The sequence below is a fragment of the Maylandia zebra genome, linkage group LG14, assembly GCF_041146795.1.
Source record: "Maylandia zebra isolate NMK-2024a linkage group LG14, Mzebra_GT3a, whole genome shotgun sequence".
In the NCBI taxonomy this organism is placed as follows: domain Eukaryota; kingdom Metazoa; phylum Chordata; class Actinopteri; order Cichliformes; family Cichlidae; genus Maylandia; species Maylandia zebra.
Genome location: NC_135180.1, coordinates 7183672 through 7205431, shown reverse-complemented (window position 1 = coordinate 7205431; position 21760 = coordinate 7183672). Strand labels below are relative to the sequence as shown.

The following is a 21760-nucleotide window of genomic DNA, read 5'->3' as shown; positions in this document are numbered from 1 at the left end:
ATAATGACACCGGTGTCGTTTCTAGTCTGGTTTGATATTCTATCACAGCACAGGACCTGCTCTTTTAAGACTTTTTAATAGCCTCTGGTGTATTGTTGATGATGGCGACTCTGTATACTCGTATTACTGAATCTCACTGCTGCTCATTGTATATGCTACCATTTGCGTCTATATTTTTTTTTTAAAAGGAAAAGAAAACAAAAGAAAAAAAAGACAGAGACATCATGTAGACATGCAAGGAGATGCAGTAGAGTGTGCACAGTACTGTATATGGTAAAATTGGTGTCTTTGTCCTATTGTAAATGATATATAGGGTTTTAACAATTTGTAAAATATATTTTAATTCATTTATGTAACACAGGATTTAGACTTTTTACCCTGGGTTTTATTGGCACCCACATGACCAATACAGAAAAAAAATTTTTCCTGTGGAACTTGTATAAACAAGCCATCCATGACCCTCAATAATGAAAAGCTTTCAAGTACATTGGTGGCGCTGACTAAAAACTAGATGGATCCGCTAAATTACTAATATATGACTGCCAGAGTTTATAATTGAAAAAAAAAAGTACCATAATATTCAGATATGCATGTAAAACTACCATAGTAGAGAAAATAATTATTTGATGTCCTGCTAAATGTATAAGTTTGCTCATTTCAAAAGAATTGAAGAGTCTCAAATCTTATGATACTTTCATTTTTTTAGTGAAGAAAAGCAACTGAAAATCCAGAAATATATTCATGAAAGTTACGCATTGATTTGCATGTCATTGAGAGAAATAAGTATTTCATCCCCTACAGCCCAGCCTGAACTCTGGCTCCCACAGATTTGATTACACTCAGTGCATTAGAGATTCCTGATCTCAACTCGTTTTGTGTAGAACTTATGATCTGAAACACACTGCCAAGGCTGCAATGGAGTAGCTAAAGAACCAGTACATGGAGTGGCCCAGCCAATCTCCAGACCTAAGTCCTATAGAAATTCTGTGAAGGGAGCTGAAGCTTGGAGTTGCTAAGCAGCAGCTAAGTAACCTAAAGAATTTGGAGAGTTTCTGTAAAGAGGAGCGGACCAAAATCCCTCATGAGATGTGTGCAAACCTGGTAACCAACTACAAGAAAGTGTTGTGCACACCAACAAGAGTTTCTCCCCCGATTACTAAGTGATGTTTTGCTTGGACATCAAATACTTATTTCACTCAATAACATCCAAATAAATGTATAACTTTTATGCAAAGTGTTTTTTTGATTTTTATTTATTTGGGCAAACTTACAAATTCAGCGGGGGGGGGGGGAGAGAGATCAAAATTATTTCCCTAACTGGATTACAGAAAATAAGCCAGTCAAAAATCACTCATGTTATGAATGTGTATTTATTCCTTCACCTCACCCCAAAAGTTTGAAGAAGACTTTCTCTCTGAGGGAAAGAATAATTTCAAATGCAAAACCGTTGCAACGGCATGAATATTGCCGTAACTTACGAGTGAAACGTAATACAGACTGGAGTTACAACACGAAACGGAAACACTGACATGATAAATAAACTGATTATCCTACTCCAGAGAAGAGAAAATACACAACTGACATTCAAAGTCTTTTAAAAATGTCATTAATTCAAAAAAAGGATACAAAAAAATTAAAACTGGAAAATTTAGTCAGCAAAATACATTTTATACAGCATGTTATGCAATACAGAAAATAAGTAACATAAAAAGCAACATTTAAAACAAATCACATCATATATCCACATTGTACAAACATGTTCAGCAAAGTGTGCTCTGTATATGTAGGGGTGTGTTTATGTTTACTTTGTATTCTGATACATGGCAGTGTATAAGCATATCCTGTTGTGATAAATGATGCTATGGTTGATGATGGGGCTGGGCTCAAGGCTCGTTGATCTGGCCCATGAAGAGGACGGTACCTGGAGACAGACGCAAGGAGAACTCGTCACGGTGCAGTGCTTTACAATCAAACATTTTTCAGCATTTTAAGGTGGAAATGGAAGAAAATCTGTACCTGTCGGGTTATGTCTGATGAGGAACGCAAAAGGTCTGTCAACTGTAACCCAGGGTGGGGAGGAACGGGCCAACAAAATAGCAGCTAAACAAAAGCAAAAAACAAAAAAACAAAAACAAAAAACCCACAAAACAGAACATTGTTAAAACATGGGAGAAACTTTAAGTTAAAGATGAGGCTTACTGAACAAATGCTCACTAGTGGCTGCTGCTGCTTTTGTTCCATCTTCATTCACGATTATTTTGGCTTTCTGGAGTGCCTTGGATACATACACAGGCTCCGAACCTGAGGAAACGACAATACGCAATCATCTTTGCTTTCTCTGTATGAACCAGACCTTCCACATGCAACATAGATTGCATAAATATAAAAGTATGTTATAGTCCTTTGTAAGCTACACCACATGATGGCAATAGAGCATCCCCATCTGCTGGAAAGCTGATGGGGTACTTTCCTAGGGAAAATCCTACAAACTCTTGGCCAATTACACCACAGGGTGGCACTAGAGCTCTTCATCCCCATCTCTTCTCATTCCAAACTTTCAAGAAGATGATGAATGGCAAGACAAGAGGAGCAGTGATTCAGCATTTCACAGTCAACTACGATTCAAGCTCCTTACTGGCCATCAGTGACTCTCTGTAAACAGCCAACAATCCATTCATACTTCCAGGCTCTGCTCATATCTAAATAGACTGGATAAATACTGTGGCGGTGCAAGAGAACATGCGTCAGCGTCTGGTTTGCAGTGACTCTGCTTTCACTCACTGAGATGTCTGAAGTCAGCTTTGCCCTCACTGAAAATGTTCGTGATTCCCAGAGCTGAAAGTGGATCCTTCAAATCCACCTCTGCATCAGCCGTAAACCTGAGAACACAACATAACAGACAATGTCACCATGTATCAAATTTGAAGGGACATTATATTTATGTGCGTTTGTGCCTTACTTTGGGATGAGCAGGCGGACTTTCCTCATGTGCATCAGTTTGGTCCAGCTCTGCACTGTGGCTGTGCTGATGTGGGGAATGACACGAGACAGAGGGGTGTCCTCTTCAGACGGGAGAACGATTAGCATGCTGATGGTGTTGCCATGATAAGGAAGCTCAATTACCTTGTATTTGAGCCCCTGGGGTGTGGAGGCTAGGCCTAGCAGAATACAAAAATCTGAAGTTAGAATGCTGCAAAACAGACTTCCATCCCCTCCACATTATCTTTCTACCAACCCTGCACCAGCCATCACCATTTTCGTAATAATGAAGTTTACCATGTACACAATGGTCAAATACAAATAAAATCTAAAAGACAAGTAAACACTAAAAGTACCGAACGCCACACACACATCTGTAATCGCCCTTTTAGCACAGCACACCATGATGACCCTCAAAACTTTCTCCTGGATCAATGAGTTTTAAGTTAAACTATCTGTAAGACAGTCACCATTAATTATCATTATTAACAGAAACATGAATTCTGCTCTCCCACAGAAAATTATAAATGCCAGTCGAAGCTCACCGTTTTATACTGAATGGTCCAGAAGGAAGAAAGTTAAGGTTTTCAAAATATTTTATGGGGGAATTAAGGAAATTAAGATCAACAAAAACATCAACCTATTATTTTACTTAATTACTGTTGCATGTATAACTTTGTATTACCTCACATTATGAGGCCTTCAGTATGGTGCTATAGTACTTGATGTTTATAGTTAAGTACTACAGCATATGTTTGTATGTACTTTGAGCTGCTGCTGTAATTTCCATTGTGGGCTCAATCCAGTACCCATCCATCAGCTTAAGGTTAATTCGAGGCAAAGACATTAATAAAACAGAACACATTCTGAAGTGTTTGATGTGTGACAAAAAAAAAGGAAAAGAAAAAAGAAAAGAAAGAAAGAAAGAAAAAAGAATGACAAAACAGGTTTCATCCCATGGGGATTTTTCTCCAGTTCTTTCTTACTTTATTTTAACAAGCAAATTTGCCAAACTCCAGATTTTGCCAGGACTTTCCACTGAACAACTCTGAATTTGTGTGGGTAAATGTTTTTGTTTAACCACAATGGTAATCAGTGATGGTTATCACTTTCTATTTTGTCTGGAAGCAGAAAATCCCTGGCTTCCTGAGGACAAACATACTCTCCCAGAAAAGACCCATGAAGAACACCAACTGTAAGAATACTGTGTTAAATTAGCTAATAAGGGGGTATAGCATAAGACATATGCATGGTACAGTTTTTGCAGCTTTCAGCATTTCACTCAATTCAAATATGTCATTAACATTGCTTAAAGTTTGAGACAGCACTTTATAGCTTTTAAGTATCACCTTTTTGTGCAAGTAGATACTCTTGAATGATGTACAAGAACAGCAAATGTGGAGCTGAATCAAAGCACATAACATAAGAGCAGTACTACACCAGAGGTATCAAGACTCCCTCCCATTTTCAGGCTGTATATGCTTATTACACCAACCTACCTATTACAAAGTCAGATTGCCAAGTAAGTGTAAATGCCATCATAGCCATAAAACATTACTGTACCAGAACCACTACATTCTAGTGTTCTCTTTAGGACCCACCTGCTAGCTTGAAGACAATAATCCAAGCAACAGACTATCAACACTAAACTCAAAACACTTTAGGACACTGAAGAAAGTTAGATATCTGTAACTTGCAGCTTAACACGGCCTTAGTTCAAGAGCGTCTGTCCACAGCACTCGCGGGCCACCACAACTCTGACAAGTCACCTAAATATAGACCTCTGACTGGTGTATCATTTCATTTCACACAGGACTAAATAATATCCTACAGAAGTGGCATGTCCAAGTCCTTAAAATACAAAACAAAAAAACCCAACTCAACACAAACTCGCATATGAACCATAAACTGGCAGTGACTGCAGCTGCATTATAATAAACCCGAAGTGCAATAATTTGGCAGTAGATGATGGCAGATGAGGTCTATTATCAATGAAGGCTGTACAAGGTAAAGTTCAGAGAAGCATCAGGTACTGAAAGAAAAGTGAACCAACCCAATGTTATGATGAAGTTATGCTTTTCATTATTTTCTGTGACAAATAACTGACTCTGATGCAGTGGTTTTCCTATTAAATAAGGTCAACAAGGTGTAATATAAGTAGGACATAGTATATAAAAATTGGAAAGGCAAACGCTCATGCTGCTCTAAATATGCCATTTCCCAGCTTTTTTTTCCTATTCTTGACTGCATGATGCAAATGCGCCAGACTGGTCACTTAAAATACACCGTGCCGGCTGTGAGCACAGAAGCCCCACTCACCAGTGGGTGAGCTTTCTTCTTCCAATCACAAGAAGGCTTGCTAAAAAGGGCAGTGAGAAGAGGGACACCAGCTCGTTTCCAACAATGGATGAGCTGAGGAGCTGCACCAAGGTCCAGTATATGATAAATAGGAATTATTCTGAACTCTCAAATCATAAAACTACATTAGTAACATAGAACAAATATATGGTGCTGACAAAACTGAACTTCTGTAAACCCCACACCACAGTAATGTAACGGTTGATAAGCCAAGAGAGACTTTGTAGCACAAGCATTCATAGTAGCCAGTTCATTTTTACTAGTCTGTAGCCAATGTTGCAGAAGAGCTTTCTAATTATTGCGAAAATGTATCTAGAGGTTGCTTTGCAGTGGAAAGCAATATAGGCTGATAGTAATGTAGAATAATATGGCCTTTTTTTAGTATCATGATTTATCTAAAACACTGACTGCTCTTTTAGACGCATTTAAATGCTTAGTCTCACATCACCACTCACCTATGTTAAAGATTGATAGCTGCGACATCATTGGAACTTTAATATCGATTCCATCGCCCCGGGTGAAGGTCCTTATCTTGGTGTTCTCAGGCTGGAAGCGAGACTTCCACAAGCCTTTGAAGTAGATGGAGTTGACAACGACCAGACGGGTCAGAGCAGGATCCAGCATGTCTGCTTTGATCAAGCTGGGGATGTGACCTGGATAAACATAGGAGCATTATTCCATCAGCAAGGTTTGATTTAAAAACCAACACGTCATGTCTTTTGTATTTATTTTGAGACAGAGAAGGTAAAACTGTATCAGCATGTAGGGGCAACCAATCAATACAGCAGAAAATTTAGTGCATTAACAAGTCAGACGTTTTAGAACAGTCCTGCAGTATTTTCAATGTGTTCATGCAGAAAAGGAAAACGATCTTGTAGGTGACAATAAGCCTTGTAGCCAAGTATACAAAAAGTCCAAAACATGGATGCAGAAGTCTCCCCTTCCTTAGGTAAAACCAGTCCTTCTGCACCCACTTTAGGGAAGGAATGCCTACACTCTGAGACTCAACTGCATTCAAAGATGGAAGTTTAGTTTCTGTATACAGCTATAATTGACAGCCACTGTTACCTTTGGTTTTATTGTTGACCCACTCGTTAATTTCATCGGCTGCTGCATCAGGGCTGCTGAAGTCCAGGCTCCTGCTCTGACACTGGAAGTTCTCTTTGTTGGAAGTCACAAAAGCCTCCTGCATGGGGAAATCCTTCTGGCTGAACATAGCATTTGCGATCAGCACGATGTCCTGGTTGGCTTTGCCCGTCAAGTTCTTATGCAGCTTCTTCAACATCTTGTAAGGACCTGTGCAAACCAGGTAAACTTGTAACTGTTCCTCAACACCACCCAAGGTTTTTATACGTTAGGCTAAAAACTGTAGGACTCAGAAGACATCTATAGCCTGAAATAGTCCTTACCATTTTTCTTGTAACGGAGAGCATTAAGGATTTGCTTCCTCGTGTCCCCGTGGGCTCCAGATAACAGCATGCCAAGGATTGAAGCCACCCCATGAGGCGAGAGCACCACATTTTCCAGGGGCTTGGCATGAACTACTTGCTGAAACACCTGGATGCCGAGATCAGAGCCCCTTTCACCATAAGATGGTGCTTGGGACAGCACCCCCTTATGGCTGCACAAGGCCACCAATGCACAGAGGCACAATAAGGACATGTGCTTCATTTTGATACTTGCAACACCTACATAAACATTAGGAGAGGCAATTAGGATGACATTTATTTTACTTGAAGTCACCTACCACTGCATGCATTTTTTAAACCACTTCCATAATAGATGGTTGTGACTCATGAATAAACACATATACCTTTACTCCCTCTTAAAGCAGCAAAATCATTCATCCAGTGTTGCAAGGTCTGACTAACTCTTACTCACTGTGTCTAAACATCACAAGCTATCCCTAGCCAGAATACTTGAACTGCACCCTTCGTTCCTTTTAATTTGAGCTCAAAATAAGATTTAGGACCATTTTGGGGAAAATGCTTCAGCCTAAAACTGGCCACAAGAGCCAGACTCAATTCTCGGTGAGGACTTACTGAAGAGGTGCAGTATTTGCAGTGTGAACATAAATTAGGGCAAGTTGTATAGCTGCCACGTTTATTCACCAACTGGGGCGTGCTGTTAATAATAATAATAATAATAATAATATTGCTGAGAAAACACGGAAATGGATTTAACATGCAGTTTTCAAATGATCAACCAGAGTGCTTTTATAAAACATCGTGTTCAGAAGTTTGACGCACTCAGCCACAATATTCCGCAACTGTATCTGGTGAGGAAATCGCAGGAAGCGTGAACATTAACTTATTAATTTGTGCAATAGAGGTGACCCCCACCCGTCAAACATTTAAACAACTACCAGTCCAGTTTTAAAGTGCTTTAAGAAAAACAACAAAAACAATACAAAACAGGTCACGTGAACACAACTACAATTATGCAGAACGACAATTAACTTCCATTTGGTTCTTTGAAAAAACAAAAACGACAAAATATTTTCCCGCTAGGATGCGGGCATGTTTTCTTATTTTATTTCTTTGAATTCGATGCAATGCTTGAAGTCAATTAAAATAGCTACGTGTGTTGACGCTTAAAAATAAAATTCCGTTAAAAAAACAAAAACAACCCCCCCCCCCACACACACACACACACACACACACACACACAAAAAACGCTATTCCTTACCTAACCCGAGGGGCTTCGATTAGACTTGTCCCGCAGGTGAAATTGCAGCTGGTATTAGTCCGCTTTTTCGCTGCCGTTCAAACGACAACTCAAGTAGTTAACCCCCAAAGTCCACGAAGAGAGCTCTTACTCTGTAGAAAGTTACACCTACTAGTGACTCCACCGCAGTTCCAAACAAGAATTTATCCTACTGTGAACCCCGCCTTCCAACCGAGCAGCCGACCATAAAACAGACATCCGTGTCTGTGTCAAACACGGATGTGCGTCCGCTACACCTTCAAAGTAAAGGTCAGAAAAAACCCTAAAGATTGTCGTTTTTAAACTCTCATAATTTAAAATGAGATGTATCCTCATAATTTAGCAAAGTTGTAGCTCACATTTCTCCGATAAGCAAAAGGAGATTAGATAATGATTACCTTCATCAAGCTACTTCCGGTGATGGCTTGGCCATCCAACTTGACACATCAGGAAGTGTGGTAATGTTTAAAAGCAGTATGAAACGTGCAAAAATAGTGATGTTTTGTCATATGAAATGGAGAATTATGGAGAGCCTACACTTTATCCTGATGAATATCAACATCATCAAAAACCGTCAATTACTACGTAGACCCTTTCAAAGTGTCCCTAAATATTTCTAAGACTAACTATTGCTTAGTCTTTTCCAGTTATATTTATCCAAACTACATTTCACAGAGAATTTGGAAAATATATGCCCATACGAGAATTTTTTTTTTTTTCTTTCTTTCTGATGGGTGTATGCAGCTGGAAAGTGTCTCACACACACTTAAACACACCTGGGAAGAGGCTGAGTTTCAATTACATCCCTGCTACTGCCAAAGTGAGGATTAGGAGTAGGTTACTGAAGGTTTGAATTACAGGGGATTAAGGGGGAGTGTGTGAGTAATTACTGCTAAAGACATCATAAATGTTTACCTCGACACACTGGACAGTGATCTGTCACATAACCTTATAATTCACTTGTATATTTTTTAGGTTGAACCTTGGGTTTAATAAGTTCCTTTCCCAGCCTCGAGTAAATAACTAGATCAAGGCTGTAAAAATACAACATGGGACACCCACAGTGGGGCTGCGTTCTGAGCTACAGCTTTTGCTGAGTGTGTGTTTGGAATGGGGAGGGTCCTCCATGTCCAGATGCAGAGATGGGACTGTTATCATTGTTAGGCAAAGTGGGTCAGTTTGTCTGAGTTAGGAGAATTCTGAGAAGGTCAGTGAACCCACAGCTGTGCACTACAATTGTGTCTTCCTACGTCTCTCCTCTTACTCATTTTTAAGCCAAACCCATCTACTTCAAAGGCAAAAAAACAAAACAAAAAAAAAAAACAACATACTGTAAGAACACTGCCACCCAACCCCATTGTGCAACTTGAAGCCTGAGATGTTTCCAGTGCACCTCTCTCTGGGCCAAACTAGAGATGATAATCACGCTTCTCCTGCTGGGTTTTAAACACACTCTTATCAAACACAACTAAACTTTTGTTGAACAAAACCAGATGTGTGCATGTTTGTGGAACACAAAGACATGAAGTGGAGCCATTTCTCATCAAATTCCCAGTTAAAAAGGTTTTGCAGGTTCATTGCTGCACGTTTAAACAGGACTCTCATTCTTCTGTTGAAGTGAAAGGTCGATAACCTTGGTTTTGAAAGCTTGATTAATGTTTTAAAGGCTTCTGGGGAAGCTGAAGTTTCTCAGTGCCAAAAGCATTTTGTTCAGATTTAGCAAGTGCTGTCTCCAAAAGCAAACAGCTTTTCCACACGAAAATTGATTAACTACAGCAATTATCCAGGCTACCGATGACTAAACCTAATAAATCAATTATATGCCTAACAGAGTTAAACCTGACATTATAAACTCACTAAGAAAAACTGTTCTAATTCTGCAAGATTACATTTTTGAAACAAAGTACCCACAAATACAAGAAATAATTTTTTTAAAAAAAGAAAAGAAAAAAGAAAACTTTATGAGCTCAAAACCTGAACTTGGACCTAAAGATTCTTGTGCAAAATAGAATTTCAGATCAACCAGAAATTTGGCAGGAAGCTAAGCACTCTTCTCCCACTCTCAGTGACCTGAAAGTATTACGCTTCAGTTGCAAAGCCACTGCTGGCTTATTTAGCTCTCAGTCATTGCTTCAGCCACTGCTGCAGAAGTAAGGAGATGTGGTCACGGGCCAGGGTCAGCTGTGGGGGATCGTCACTCCTGGCTGGGTACATGTTGGCGCAGTGAGAGGTTCCTGGATCGGGGAAAGAAAAAACAGTGGATAAGGCATGCAAGAGAGACAAAAAAGAAAAAAAAATATAGATGGAAACAAGACTTCCAAGCACAATTAACCAGCAAATAAAATTGGAGTTGAACAAGTAAAGCATTGTTCTACTCTGATTTAGCCGTTTGGCTTATGTAATGTAAAGCAACCACAAACATAGTTCAGTCTCAGTGTGGACTTGTGTTTAAAAAAAAAAAAAAAAAAAAAAAAAATATCAGTGCAATCTGATGTACAGTTTGTAAGGTGTTTACTTAAAGGGGAGCTCACTTCCAGCTTCACTGTTATATTGTTAAACTCTGTTTCCATGATTCACAGTTTAAAGAAATCTTTATCTTATGTGGGGCCTCCACTTCTACAAGCCTGCTGTTCCTTTGAGCCAAACTCTGACTGGCTGTCCCTCACAAACAGAAGATCTAAACAGCAGGTGGTTGTGGCTTCTGTGTTCACAGCCAGAGATGTATACCTGAGATGACCATATCCAGGACCACCGCTCTCACAGACATCATTTAAACAAAAAGGACAATAGGGATGTTTAGAGCAGTGTGCAGCCCGACCTTTTGGTTAACAGGGATTATTTGGACATATGCTGATCTCATGATTTGAAACAGACATTCTCCCCACAAATGTGTATCCAGAGTGTAAAACAAACTTAACATAAAAATTCATTATGCATCATTTTTGTTCACCTTTGATGAAAATCGCAGGTAGGTCAGCTGAGATGTCCTGAGTGACCCCCAAGGCATGCCAGGGGTCAATGGAGCCATTGGGGAACACAATTCTGCTTGAGCGGATGTCATAAGCACCGTAATACTCATTGGTCTGTGTGACAGCCTCCGCCACCTGCTCAGCACTGATGTTGTAAAAGTTTGTACACTGTTTCAGAAAATATCTGGATGGGAAGAAAAAGAAAAAAACCCCAATAAGAATGACAACTGAATATGCAATTAAATGTGTGAGCTTTACTGGCCATGTTTGGTGTACTCACACAAGAGGGAAGCCAGCGAACGGCTGGTTGGGTGAATCAGTGCTCTGGTAGAATCCAAATTCAGCACAGGTCTGGTAGACCCACTGTCTCCCTGTCAAGAAATACACAAAAATCTACCCATGAATAGCATGTTCATTTCCTTGTTAGCATTATACACATTATGTTATTAGAGCCAGCATTTCTAATAATTATCTTAAAATCACCTTGATATAAAAAAAAAAAAAAAAAAAAAAAGTATTCATTTTCAGTTATTCAGCTATAATAAATACCGAAAACAACTTGACTGGAGCCCCAAGACAAAGAGGTGGGCAGGGAAGTTTATGCAAGCGCATCCCAAAGACTTTTCAAAGAGACCACATCCTGTTCCTGTGACCCTCCACCCCACCCCTCCCACTGATGAAGTCTGAGCTGACAACAGAAACATGCGACCCTGGACAAAAATGCTATTTTTACTACAAAGTTATACATACATATACACATACACATACACACACATATACACACACACACACACACACACACACACACACACACACACACACACACATACACACATATCCAACATCATGTGTGCATTTCTTCTTCCATATTATGTGCAGTATAAACCACAGGTGTTAAAGGGGATGCAGTGGTGCCAGATTCACTTCCCTGTTTTTAAATACATCTCCAGTGTGTCTTTAGACCGACAAATGGAATAGATTAACTCAATATTTCTTTTCTCTGCACACAGTCTCTGAACGAGCTATTGTGGTTTGCAGCCAGTTGTGATTCAGCACAGGTAAAAGCACCACCTCCAAGTAGAAAAGAACTGAGCTCCTGAATTCAGACCTAGCAGCTCACTTGTGTTCCGTTTGCTTTGGCATATAAACCTACAAAAACAGAAAGCGTGACGGCATACATAGCCGCGGCAAAAGGAATGACTCGTATGACACTTTTGGCTGGAACTGGAAAGATATTCTGGGGCACATGTCGGGCTTAATTTAACTTTTTAAAAAGTGGATACAATATAGGAACTTTAAACCCTCGTGAAAACTTCGTTTAGAAAAAGCAGCCTTATTTTGGGATGTTATGCCAGGATTTATTTAGTAGTAAAGTTAAGCAATACTCCTGAATTAGCTTTTTTCCTTTTATTTTGGTTGTTCAAATCCTTCCATCAGCATAGTAACCACATGCCAGAACAAGCCTGTGACTGTTCTATTCCATTTCCTAAGGCTACTGCAGTGCTCCTGAATTATTGTTGGATGACAGTGGAAAGTCACGATGAGACATGACAGTTTCCCTTAAGTGCAACAACAAAAATAAACTACTCTACTAACAAAACAACAAAAGACAGCCTAAAATTGCAAGGTACAGAAATATCTGTTTCATAAGGACCACAAGCTAAAGCTAAATAAAAATGAGCAAACCAAATACCACTTCCAAGGAAGACGCGTCCACACCCACCTGCTATTGGAGCTGGTCCATCCCAGGATGTGTTAGTCATGTCGCTGACGTATTTGCTGAAGCTAGTGTCCAGGCATTTCATAGAGGTGGTCTCCATCATGAGACGGGCCACAGCTGCGTATCTGGCGTAAGGGTCTCCCAGTGAGCTGTCAGTCATCACACTACACAACACCTTGATGGTGATGTTGGTACCAGTAACACCCTTTAATGACATATCACAGCACACCACAAGGAAAAGAAGATGGTTAGGATGACATAGAAACACGGTTTTCTCAACATTGATGGCAAGATGTGCAGTTATATTATTTTAATTTTTCAGAGCGGCTACTTTGGATTATTATACCCTTGACCAAAGTTTCAAATAAATCAGTGTTTGCACAAATACAGGGAGGGACGGTGGCGCTGTTGTTAGGACTATCACCATACCGCACCACTCAAGGCCACACACCTGACCAGGGTGTACCCCACCGCCTGCTGTGTGACAGCTAAGATAGGCTCCAACCCCTGGATTATTTAAGTGGAAGAAAATAGATGTGGAAATAATCTCTGAGCCATAACTTTAGGCTTTAGTTTGTCATATAAAGCCAAGAGTGAGGGTGAAAAAAAACAAAAAACAGAGTCACAGAGAGAGAATACCCTAATATGGTCACAACTAGCTGCAAGACCAGATTTAAGCTCCTACAATACAATACAGAGTGTATAAGTGGATGTGAATAGGAAATCCTTAACCCCCATCCTAAAAGGTGGTCCCAACAGAAAGTGGCAGTTTTTCCAGTGGTTAAGTAGATGAAGTTTGGTCAGCATTTGTCAAACACTAAAACGCATGCTGGTATGGCACAACACTTGAGCGAGAAGTTGTGTTTGGAAAAGCAAACACATTTAACCCCCCTCCCATCCCACACACCCCCAAAAACAAAACACATGATCAAGGTTGAATTAGAAATTATTTTGACTTTGACATTACCAGAAGGTCCAAAACAGCTCTTGAAAGGACCTTGCGGTGTGATGGCCTTTTAAATATTTTGTACAACCTCAAAAAACATAACATGAATATTTATTCATTTCATATGTGGACAAGGGCAGGGTATTTTAGAGTTCCCAGATGGTGACACTGAGATGAGGCCAACTGGCAAGAAATCCATCCTGTGAATCAGTTCCTGTAATACACACTAGTCAACAAAGGCTCTTGTTGCTAATGCGCTCCACCTTTAAAAAGGACAAATATTATCTTCACCCAATTGTTGTGATATTGCAATCTTAGACAAAGTAGTGGACCAAAAAAAAAATAAAAAAATTTAATTGTGCGGTGATAGTACAAAGAATACCTAGGCACACAGGCCAGCAACATGAAGTGAGAAAGAGTTCGCCCCCAGGCATCTTCTAACAACATGCAAGAATGTCTTCACAGAGCACTCTGGGATTTAAGGCGGTGAGAGACTCACTAGCAGCTTGACAAAAGAAGAAAGCTGAAAGTTAACTAAACCTTTCATCTTATGCAAATGAGAGTTAACTCTTGGCAGTTGTGTAGTGTTTCGCATATAAAAATTAAGCCGCAGAATAAGCCAGTAAGTTTATGTTTTACAGTCTGGAGACACATCTGTGGAGGAAAATATCTGTGTTGCATTTTCAGTGGCCTGTTCTCTTTGGACAAACACGCATAATATATTCATGTCTTTATCCTCACAAGTCTAGCCGTGTACAATTAGTGGACATCGTTGATGCAGTTTCTGTCACGTGTGGCGACCTGCTCCATGTATGCCCATTATGATCAGCACAAACACTGTGGCTTTTGAGTGGTTGCTGTCCAGCACTCTGGGTCCACATATACACCCGTCTAAAATTACACTGGCAATTTTGAGTGCCTGAGGGTATTAACATTATCAAGTAAAGCTACATCAAAAGCTCTACCAGAACCTGGATGGTGTCTTTATAGCAGTCAAAAGTCAAATTTGGAATACCCTACAGTTTTTGAACTCAGCAGCTACCATCTTAGCTAAAAAGGAAAAAGGAAGGGCTCAAATGATATTGAGCCAAACGAGGAGGACACATCTTCAGCACTCATGGTAAAGCAAGTATCAGGAGGCAGTCCTGTTCCCCACAGACATGTGCTGATGAGTGTTTAATTCGAGACAGCACTACTCTGGTAAATGGCACATTCAGTGTGTCTCAATGCTTCCATTAGAGCGCTTTTTGACAGAGTGAGGCTGCAGGAGCAAACAGGTGGCAGTGATCAGAGTGGTGCTTACGTGAAAAAATGAACACCTAAGTGACCTGTGATTACCATCCCCTATTCTATGTAAGAAAAAAGAAAAAACAGAAAAGGAAAACAAACTATTTGTACTTGCGCTACAAGCTGTACCGTTACATAAGGTCCTTCTGCATTTTATACAGCACCCTATTGACAACCTTAAGCATAAAACCACTGCTGTGACTCTACTGCTTGAGTTACACCTCACCCCGAGTTCTTACCCAAATTCCTCAGCGGTACCCAAAACCTGCTAGTTTTCTCTGCCCTTTGTGTCAGAGAAGGCAGCTGTGGGCTGTGCCTGTCTGCTAGCACTGTGGACTATGTGGCCCGACGCTCCCTTCAGTTCTTTTATAAGCGTCTCTTTAGCTTGGGGCGACAGGAAACCAGAGAGACCAAAGGCTCTTTTGTTACTTTTTCACATCAGCTTATTGGTAACCGGACTCACGTCTCCTCCAGGCACCAGGGGGACAGAGAGGGGATGGGGAGTCACTTTTTTTTTTTTTTTTTTTTTTTAAAGAAAAGTGAGGAAAAGGTGAAAAGTACAGTAACCAAAGTAACTGACAAAAATCATGCACAATGGGACTTCTACTAAAAGGCTGTACATGTTTACTGCTGTACCACAACAGAATGCTGATCACACACACTTGCATGGATTTGTATCCTGTTCCTGAAATCTTACAGAAAAGACAAGACGTTGCTGAGGAAAGTTCAGACCGTGCTGAAGAATAAAAGTGCCAAAAAGCACCAAATATTGACTTTGAAGCTGATTAGCACTGGGAAAACTGTGTTTTATATACTGTATTTTTGCACATTGGACCCATTTCCCTAGCAAAATATAAAGATACAGGGGTGGCTTAAGATTCTTGCGCATTACTGTGCATTTATCGTGACCATGGGCTTCATCTTATGCTAGAAATATTTCCACTAAAAAACAAGCAAATCTCAGATAAAAAGCACCAGCACCAAACACCACCGTACTGGCTTCTTTCATTTAAAAACAAGTCAAACCCTCCCACCATCCACTGTTATCTACTCTGTTGGCCTCCACTTTGCAGAGCAACAAGCCAGGCCCCACTTCTTATATAAACACACAGACACAGTAAGCAAGCAACAGGTCCCCGACGCAACCTTGGAAAAATTCTTCCGAGGCAACATCTCTGGGCCTCTCGCTGTTAGACAATGCAGGGTTTATCATGTTTCAGCACACTGCCCGGTTCCCTGTTACACCCCTGACTCATAGTGGTCTTGCATTCAACTCAGGCCCTGATAGCTACAAAGCCTGTTCAGTGCTTAGTCAGTACACATAAATCATGTCTTAATTAAAAAATTCTTTCCATATCAGATGTCTTTTCACATCAAACGGTATCAAAAATACGTGGTTGGGCACATTTTGTAGAGCAGCTACACCCAAACACTACGCAAGCCGTTTGTACTTACTGAACAACAGCTACAGATATGCATCTGTGCCTGTCCTGCAGAGTCAACTGCAGGCATGTTGGTGTAAATCTTTATGCATGTGTTCTGTCCATCATTTACCGACCTCATCCTTAAAGGGAGAGCCTCCTCTTAACTGGATCTATGTGGATCTATGACAATGAGAAAGCTCAGAGAAAATGGGCAGTAGGGGATAAATGCTGTGCCCTCTGCAAAATAATATCAAATTTTCCTGTAAACAAGTGTTTTCGTTTTGTACAACTTCTAACATATTAGATGGTTATCATTTTTGGACTGAGGATATCAAGAAGCACTCCAGAAGCCACATGTCTGGCTCTTTCCCCCCAATACAGTTTGGCTTTCCCCTCACCTCAAACCCCCTGTTGTCTTCATTGTACTGGACCACATTCATGAAGTTGCCAGCCAGCGTTTCCAGGAAATAGGCAGAGTCCATGTCTGTCTGGATCTGTAGTTTGGAGCACAAACTGGAGGAGAAGAAACATGGGAATAGGGAAGGATATGAAGAAATTAGAAAAACCAGAGGAAAAAAAGAAATAAAGGGAGGACAATAGTAAAGTGCTAGCCAACAGCATGTGTTTGGGTGTTACTTTCTATAATATGCAGCTAGAAGTAAATCCAAAGAACTGACTTCCCTTTTAATCAAGTATTCATGTATTCAAAGTCAATCCATGCAAATGATTAGGGCCGTCTGTCAAGCTGACAGTAATCACGGCAGTGATTGTACCTTACTGAGGTGCGTTTGTGGATGTACGTAGTTAAGTGTTCACTTTTCATTTTATTGGACTCAACTCCCTTGTGTGTGCAGTGAACCAAAACTTCCTCCATGCTCAAGCTGTGACGCAAGCGCTGCTTTGCCTGATATTTTGCGGTTTTAAAGCTGGAAGCCTCCAAACCACCCCTGTGACCTCTGCCTGCAATGAGGACATGTCTGCATGAAGCAGAAATAAAAAGATGGGCAGGTTCGCAAGTCCCCATGACAGCACAAGTTCTGCAAAACTGCCCACGCCATTGAAGACGCCATTCAACACTGCTTATTTATCATGCTGACAGTCACTATAAAAACCTCAAATACAGGCTATAAAATAACATCAGAGGCTGCACACATGGCACGGGTAAGAATGACTTCATGTTTGTAACTGAGAATAATGGAAGTGAATGAAAAGAAAATAATGTAATAAGAGGGAGAAAATAACCCAATAAAAGTAAATGCCGAGGCGTTTTTGTTTACTTACTCTTTTTAAGTAATGTTAAGCCTTGAAATCTTAGACAGCCACAGTAATACCAATAAACCCAATGATAAAGTGATGTAAGGAAATACAGTGAGACATTTCTGTGCGTAACCACACAGAAACCCTCCAGCGGCCCAGCTTCATCCAGAAAACTGAGGCAATACTTCTGGAGCTGTTGACTCTGACCCAAGATGACCCTTGTTGCGCACGCACGCACGCGCGCGCGCACACACACACTTTGGAAGAATCATCTGGTTCTCAATGTGAATAAGATCAGACTAGAGAAGTAAGGGGATGTCAGCTTTGCTGTGGTCTGCCAGACTGATCAGGAAGGCTTACTCTGTAATTGGCTGCAAACTGGACACTCCGTTTATATAACATGCCTCAAGTTAAGGGCTCCTCTGGTCACGGCAAATAACAAAACAGAAGGATGGTAAATGGTAAATGGCCTGTATTTATATAGCGCCTTACTAGTCCCTAAGGACCCCAAAGCGCTTTACATATCCAGTCATCCACCCATTCACACACACATTCACACACTGGTGATGGCAAGCTACATTGTAGCCACAGCCACCCTGGGGCGCACTGACAGAGGCGAGGCTGCCGGACACTGGCGCCACCGGGCCCTCTGACCACCACCAGTAGGCAACGGGTGAAGTGTCTTGCCCAAGGACACAACGACAGAGACTGTCCAAGCCAGGGCTCGAACCGGCAACCTTCCGATTACAAGACGAACTCCCAACTCTTGAGCCACGATCACTTCCAGAGAGCAAATGTAACCTACTTGAAGTCTTTGGTGATGTTTTCATAGGTTCTGGGGTCTTTCAGGCGTTCGACGAGGTCATCCGAAGCCTTTTTCACTAGCAATGGGCACTCTGTGTTCTCTGAGGCCAGCGAACGCCAAACAACCTCCAAGTATTCTGGGGAAAAAAAAATAAAAAGAAAAAATAAAAAGAGAGAAAAAGGAAAAAAGGCAGAGGGTGCATGGACACTTAAACCTGGGCTGCTATAAAAAGACCACAATAATACACACACACAAAAAAGAAAAAAAGCTCTTGGTTAAACACACAGGACCATTTTAGAGGCACCAATTTATCTTCAAAACAGCGTGTGAACCCAGTTCCATTTAAATGTTTGAGAGTGTTTATTTGGGTTTCAGTGAGGTTGAAAGTGAAATGATGAGTGAATTTCACAGCTTATGAAAAGTCTAAAAGCTCAGAGGAGAAACTCCACATTACACAATCCAGGAATTTTCTCCCCCCCTTTTTAAGTGAAAGCCAACCTCTTACTGGTAGTTTCTAACTTACTGCTGTGCTGTGCTGGAAATGATAACCACGAACTTACTGCAGGACAAAAGAGATGGCTGATGCAAGTACACCATTGGTCCCAGGTGTTTTGTCTCTCACATGTCCCTAAATCCAAAAGGAATGTCTAATGAATGTGTGCGATAGCATCTTAAAGACAGCACATGTGTGGGTGGAAGAGCCTAAATCCATGTTCAAAAGCTCCTCTGACCTCGATTCCAGCCTGCAGCCTTGCGGAGAAAAACAAAGGAGACGGCCAAATACAACACAGACACAGATAGAGAATGAGCTCTCATCTCTGATGTGTCTGAGCCTTTTAGTTCCGAGACACTGACCGAAGCTAGAAAATTTGTCGAGTGGTTCGATTTGATGCTTCGTGTGTTTGGTGAGGGTGTTGATACTGCAGTGTGTTTTTAGTGTGTCATACATTATATGAAACTGAATGTAATACTGAGAAGCACAACAAACAACACTTTAGCGTATCCTTAATGTGGTAATCCCACTTTGTTTCCTGAATGCATATACATGTTCAAATCCTAGATTGTTTTAAATGGAGTTCGGCACATTCTAAAATCAGGACTAGACAACATTATTTAGGGCTTTGTTACACTGTTTGGGCTTTTTACATCATGTCTCTTCTTACCTGGAAAATTGACTGTGGCATAAACAGGTGCACTGGTGGCCACAGAGGCATGGACCAGGTGGGGGTATTTGAGCCTGAACCAAGCAGCCAGAGAGCCTGGGTAGGACCCACCGAACGCCACCCACTTCCTGTCAGTCAGCCCTCGGGCCTCGGCAATCATGGTGCGAAAGTGTGCTAGGTCAGCCAGCGCCTGACGACTGCTGAGGAAACGCAGGTTGTCTGTGCTGAGGTCCCTAAAAGAAAAGAGTAAGCATTCAGTATCAAACCACATTGTTCTATCTAGCGACTGGGCTACGGGCACACTGCAGTGCTGCCATCTAGTGGTGCTGATAAAACCAGCTGAGAAAATTCAGCTGGTGGTTTCAATGTAAATTTGTTCTGATCCTACAGTGTGCACAACCAGAGTTGGGGAAAACCTGCAAAGAGCTGTGCAAAGTGATTTAGCCATACTTAAGAGCACCTTGCTCTGGCAGAAACTTCCTGTGTAAAGATTCAAACTGAAGTTAACCACTTGAAAGGCACACAGCTCACTGGTGCATAAACAAAGGAAGCCTGACATTTTTAATACCAGTTTTTGCACCCACAACATTATTTTTTTATTTTGGTATAACATATTTGGTGTGCAGTACTGCTTCACTTCTGCATTTGATCATTTTTGTTCATGCTGAGCTGAAATTTAAGGAAGTCAGTTATTTTACTCAGCTACAGTTCACACATGTCCCTTAACCTTATCACATGCGGGTAATCGTGGAGTTCCTGTTCTAAAAATAGGCCGGCTTTAACTCACACTAAACATGGGATTTGAGAGCCACTCATTTCTGCTACATGATTGAGTTGTTAGAGTCATTTGTCACAGGAAAACTAAAAAAAGATGATATAGTGAAAATGATCAAAATATTCTGTGTGTACGGCCATCTTTGTGAATTTTGAACCACGAGTCACAGCCCTTCTGTCTGAGGGTTAAGACTTGGTTTTAGCGTTCAAGTTAGAATTAGGTTTCGGTTATGGTAAGGGTTTGCAGACGGTTAAACTTGAGAGCAAGAATATCAGGAATGCATTCATGGCAATAAATGTTTTCATAGCTTTGTTAAACCTGCTGAACCTGAAGCAGTGCAAACGTGTGTGTTACCCTCTGCACAGGGTGAAGCTGAGGGTTGGATACTGAGTTGTCAAGACAGATGACCACACAGACATAGAGATTTCTCTCATAAACAGAACATAAAGAGAGGGATAAACATACACTGTAGGGTGACTCTTTCCATAGAAGCGATGCTCCAGCATCAAGCAAAGTGCTCCCAGTTTCTCAGCGTAGGTGAGCCAAGTGCCATCCTTCATCCATGCTGGATTTGCTGGGCCCTCTCCCCCTATCATCAGAAACACCGGCCCACCAGGCCTGTAGAAGGCTTCATTTATAAAGTACCTCTGAGAGGGAACAACAAAGTGAGAGACATTCAGAAAGTAAAAAAAATAAACACATCAGTGGGGTTGCAGTAAAATGAGCCAAAAAGGCTTTATCTTTCGTGACAGATGCATGCATTATGACACATTTGTCCAACTGCACAAGATTAGACCACACAGTTAAATCAAACAAACGTCCATATAAACCAACATGTAGACCTGCCTGCTTCCACACTCTTGTGTCAGCGCCGTTGAAGTGATCCAATTTCTGTGGGAACCATTGCTCCTCAAACGGAGATCCCTGCTTGGTGTCCTGTGCTTCTTTAAACCTCCTGAAAATGGAGTAGCGACCCTCTCCAACAACACAGAGAGACAGAAACACGGCTACCTGACAAAGGAGCACCACGAACGTGGGAAAAGCCATAGTGCTAATAAAGAAGGAAATAGTGAAGGGCATGTGATATAGTGCAGAGAAGTCATATGACAAGTTGTGCTACTTTAGAAAACTCCCAGAAAATAGGAAATACCAGCATTCATCTTAAAATCGCACACAGCGCCTGTGTATTTACAAACTTCGCATATAATTGAAAACCTTATTTATTTAAGCCTTAAATATATTTTTAAATTGTTTGGGTTTTGTTTTCATATGTTTTGCCACCTATAATGCACAGAACGGTGTGTAAAGGACACAAACTCTGTCAAATTTTTGGTCACTGTAACACTGTGAAATTGACGTCAATAATTATGC

General features: G+C 40.9%; 2 protein-coding genes across 2 annotated transcripts; both read right to left on the bottom strand.

The window, feature by feature from the left end:
* Positions 1-1351: 1351 nt before the first annotated feature.
* Positions 1352-8573, bottom strand: serpine2 (serpin peptidase inhibitor, clade E (nexin, plasminogen activator inhibitor type 1), member 2). Its single transcript, XM_004562828.6, has 9 exons — positions 8026-8573; positions 6747-7025; positions 6406-6633; positions 5793-5990; positions 2960-3158; positions 2782-2879; positions 2215-2301; positions 2017-2100; positions 1352-1921 (listed from the first exon to the last, which is right to left on the bottom strand). Exons 2-9 carry the CDS (start codon positions 7006-7008, stop codon positions 1884-1886), a joined length of 1194 nt encoding a protein of 397 aa, XP_004562885.1. The 5' UTR covers positions 7009-7025; positions 8026-8573; the 3' UTR covers positions 1352-1883.
* A 131-nt stretch (positions 8574-8704) lies between these two features.
* On the bottom strand, positions 8705-21481 carry prss59 (serine protease 59, putative). The gene is made up of 9 exons (XM_004562827.4): positions 21236-21481; positions 20855-21036; positions 19615-19847; positions 18452-18587; positions 16788-16902; positions 12736-12937; positions 11293-11383; positions 10994-11196; positions 8705-10277 (listed from the first exon to the last, which is right to left on the bottom strand). Exons 1-9 carry the CDS (start codon positions 21467-21469, stop codon positions 10168-10170), a joined length of 1506 nt encoding a protein of 501 aa, XP_004562884.1. The 5' UTR covers positions 21470-21481; the 3' UTR covers positions 8705-10167.
* Between the last annotated feature and the right edge of the window lie 279 nt (positions 21482-21760).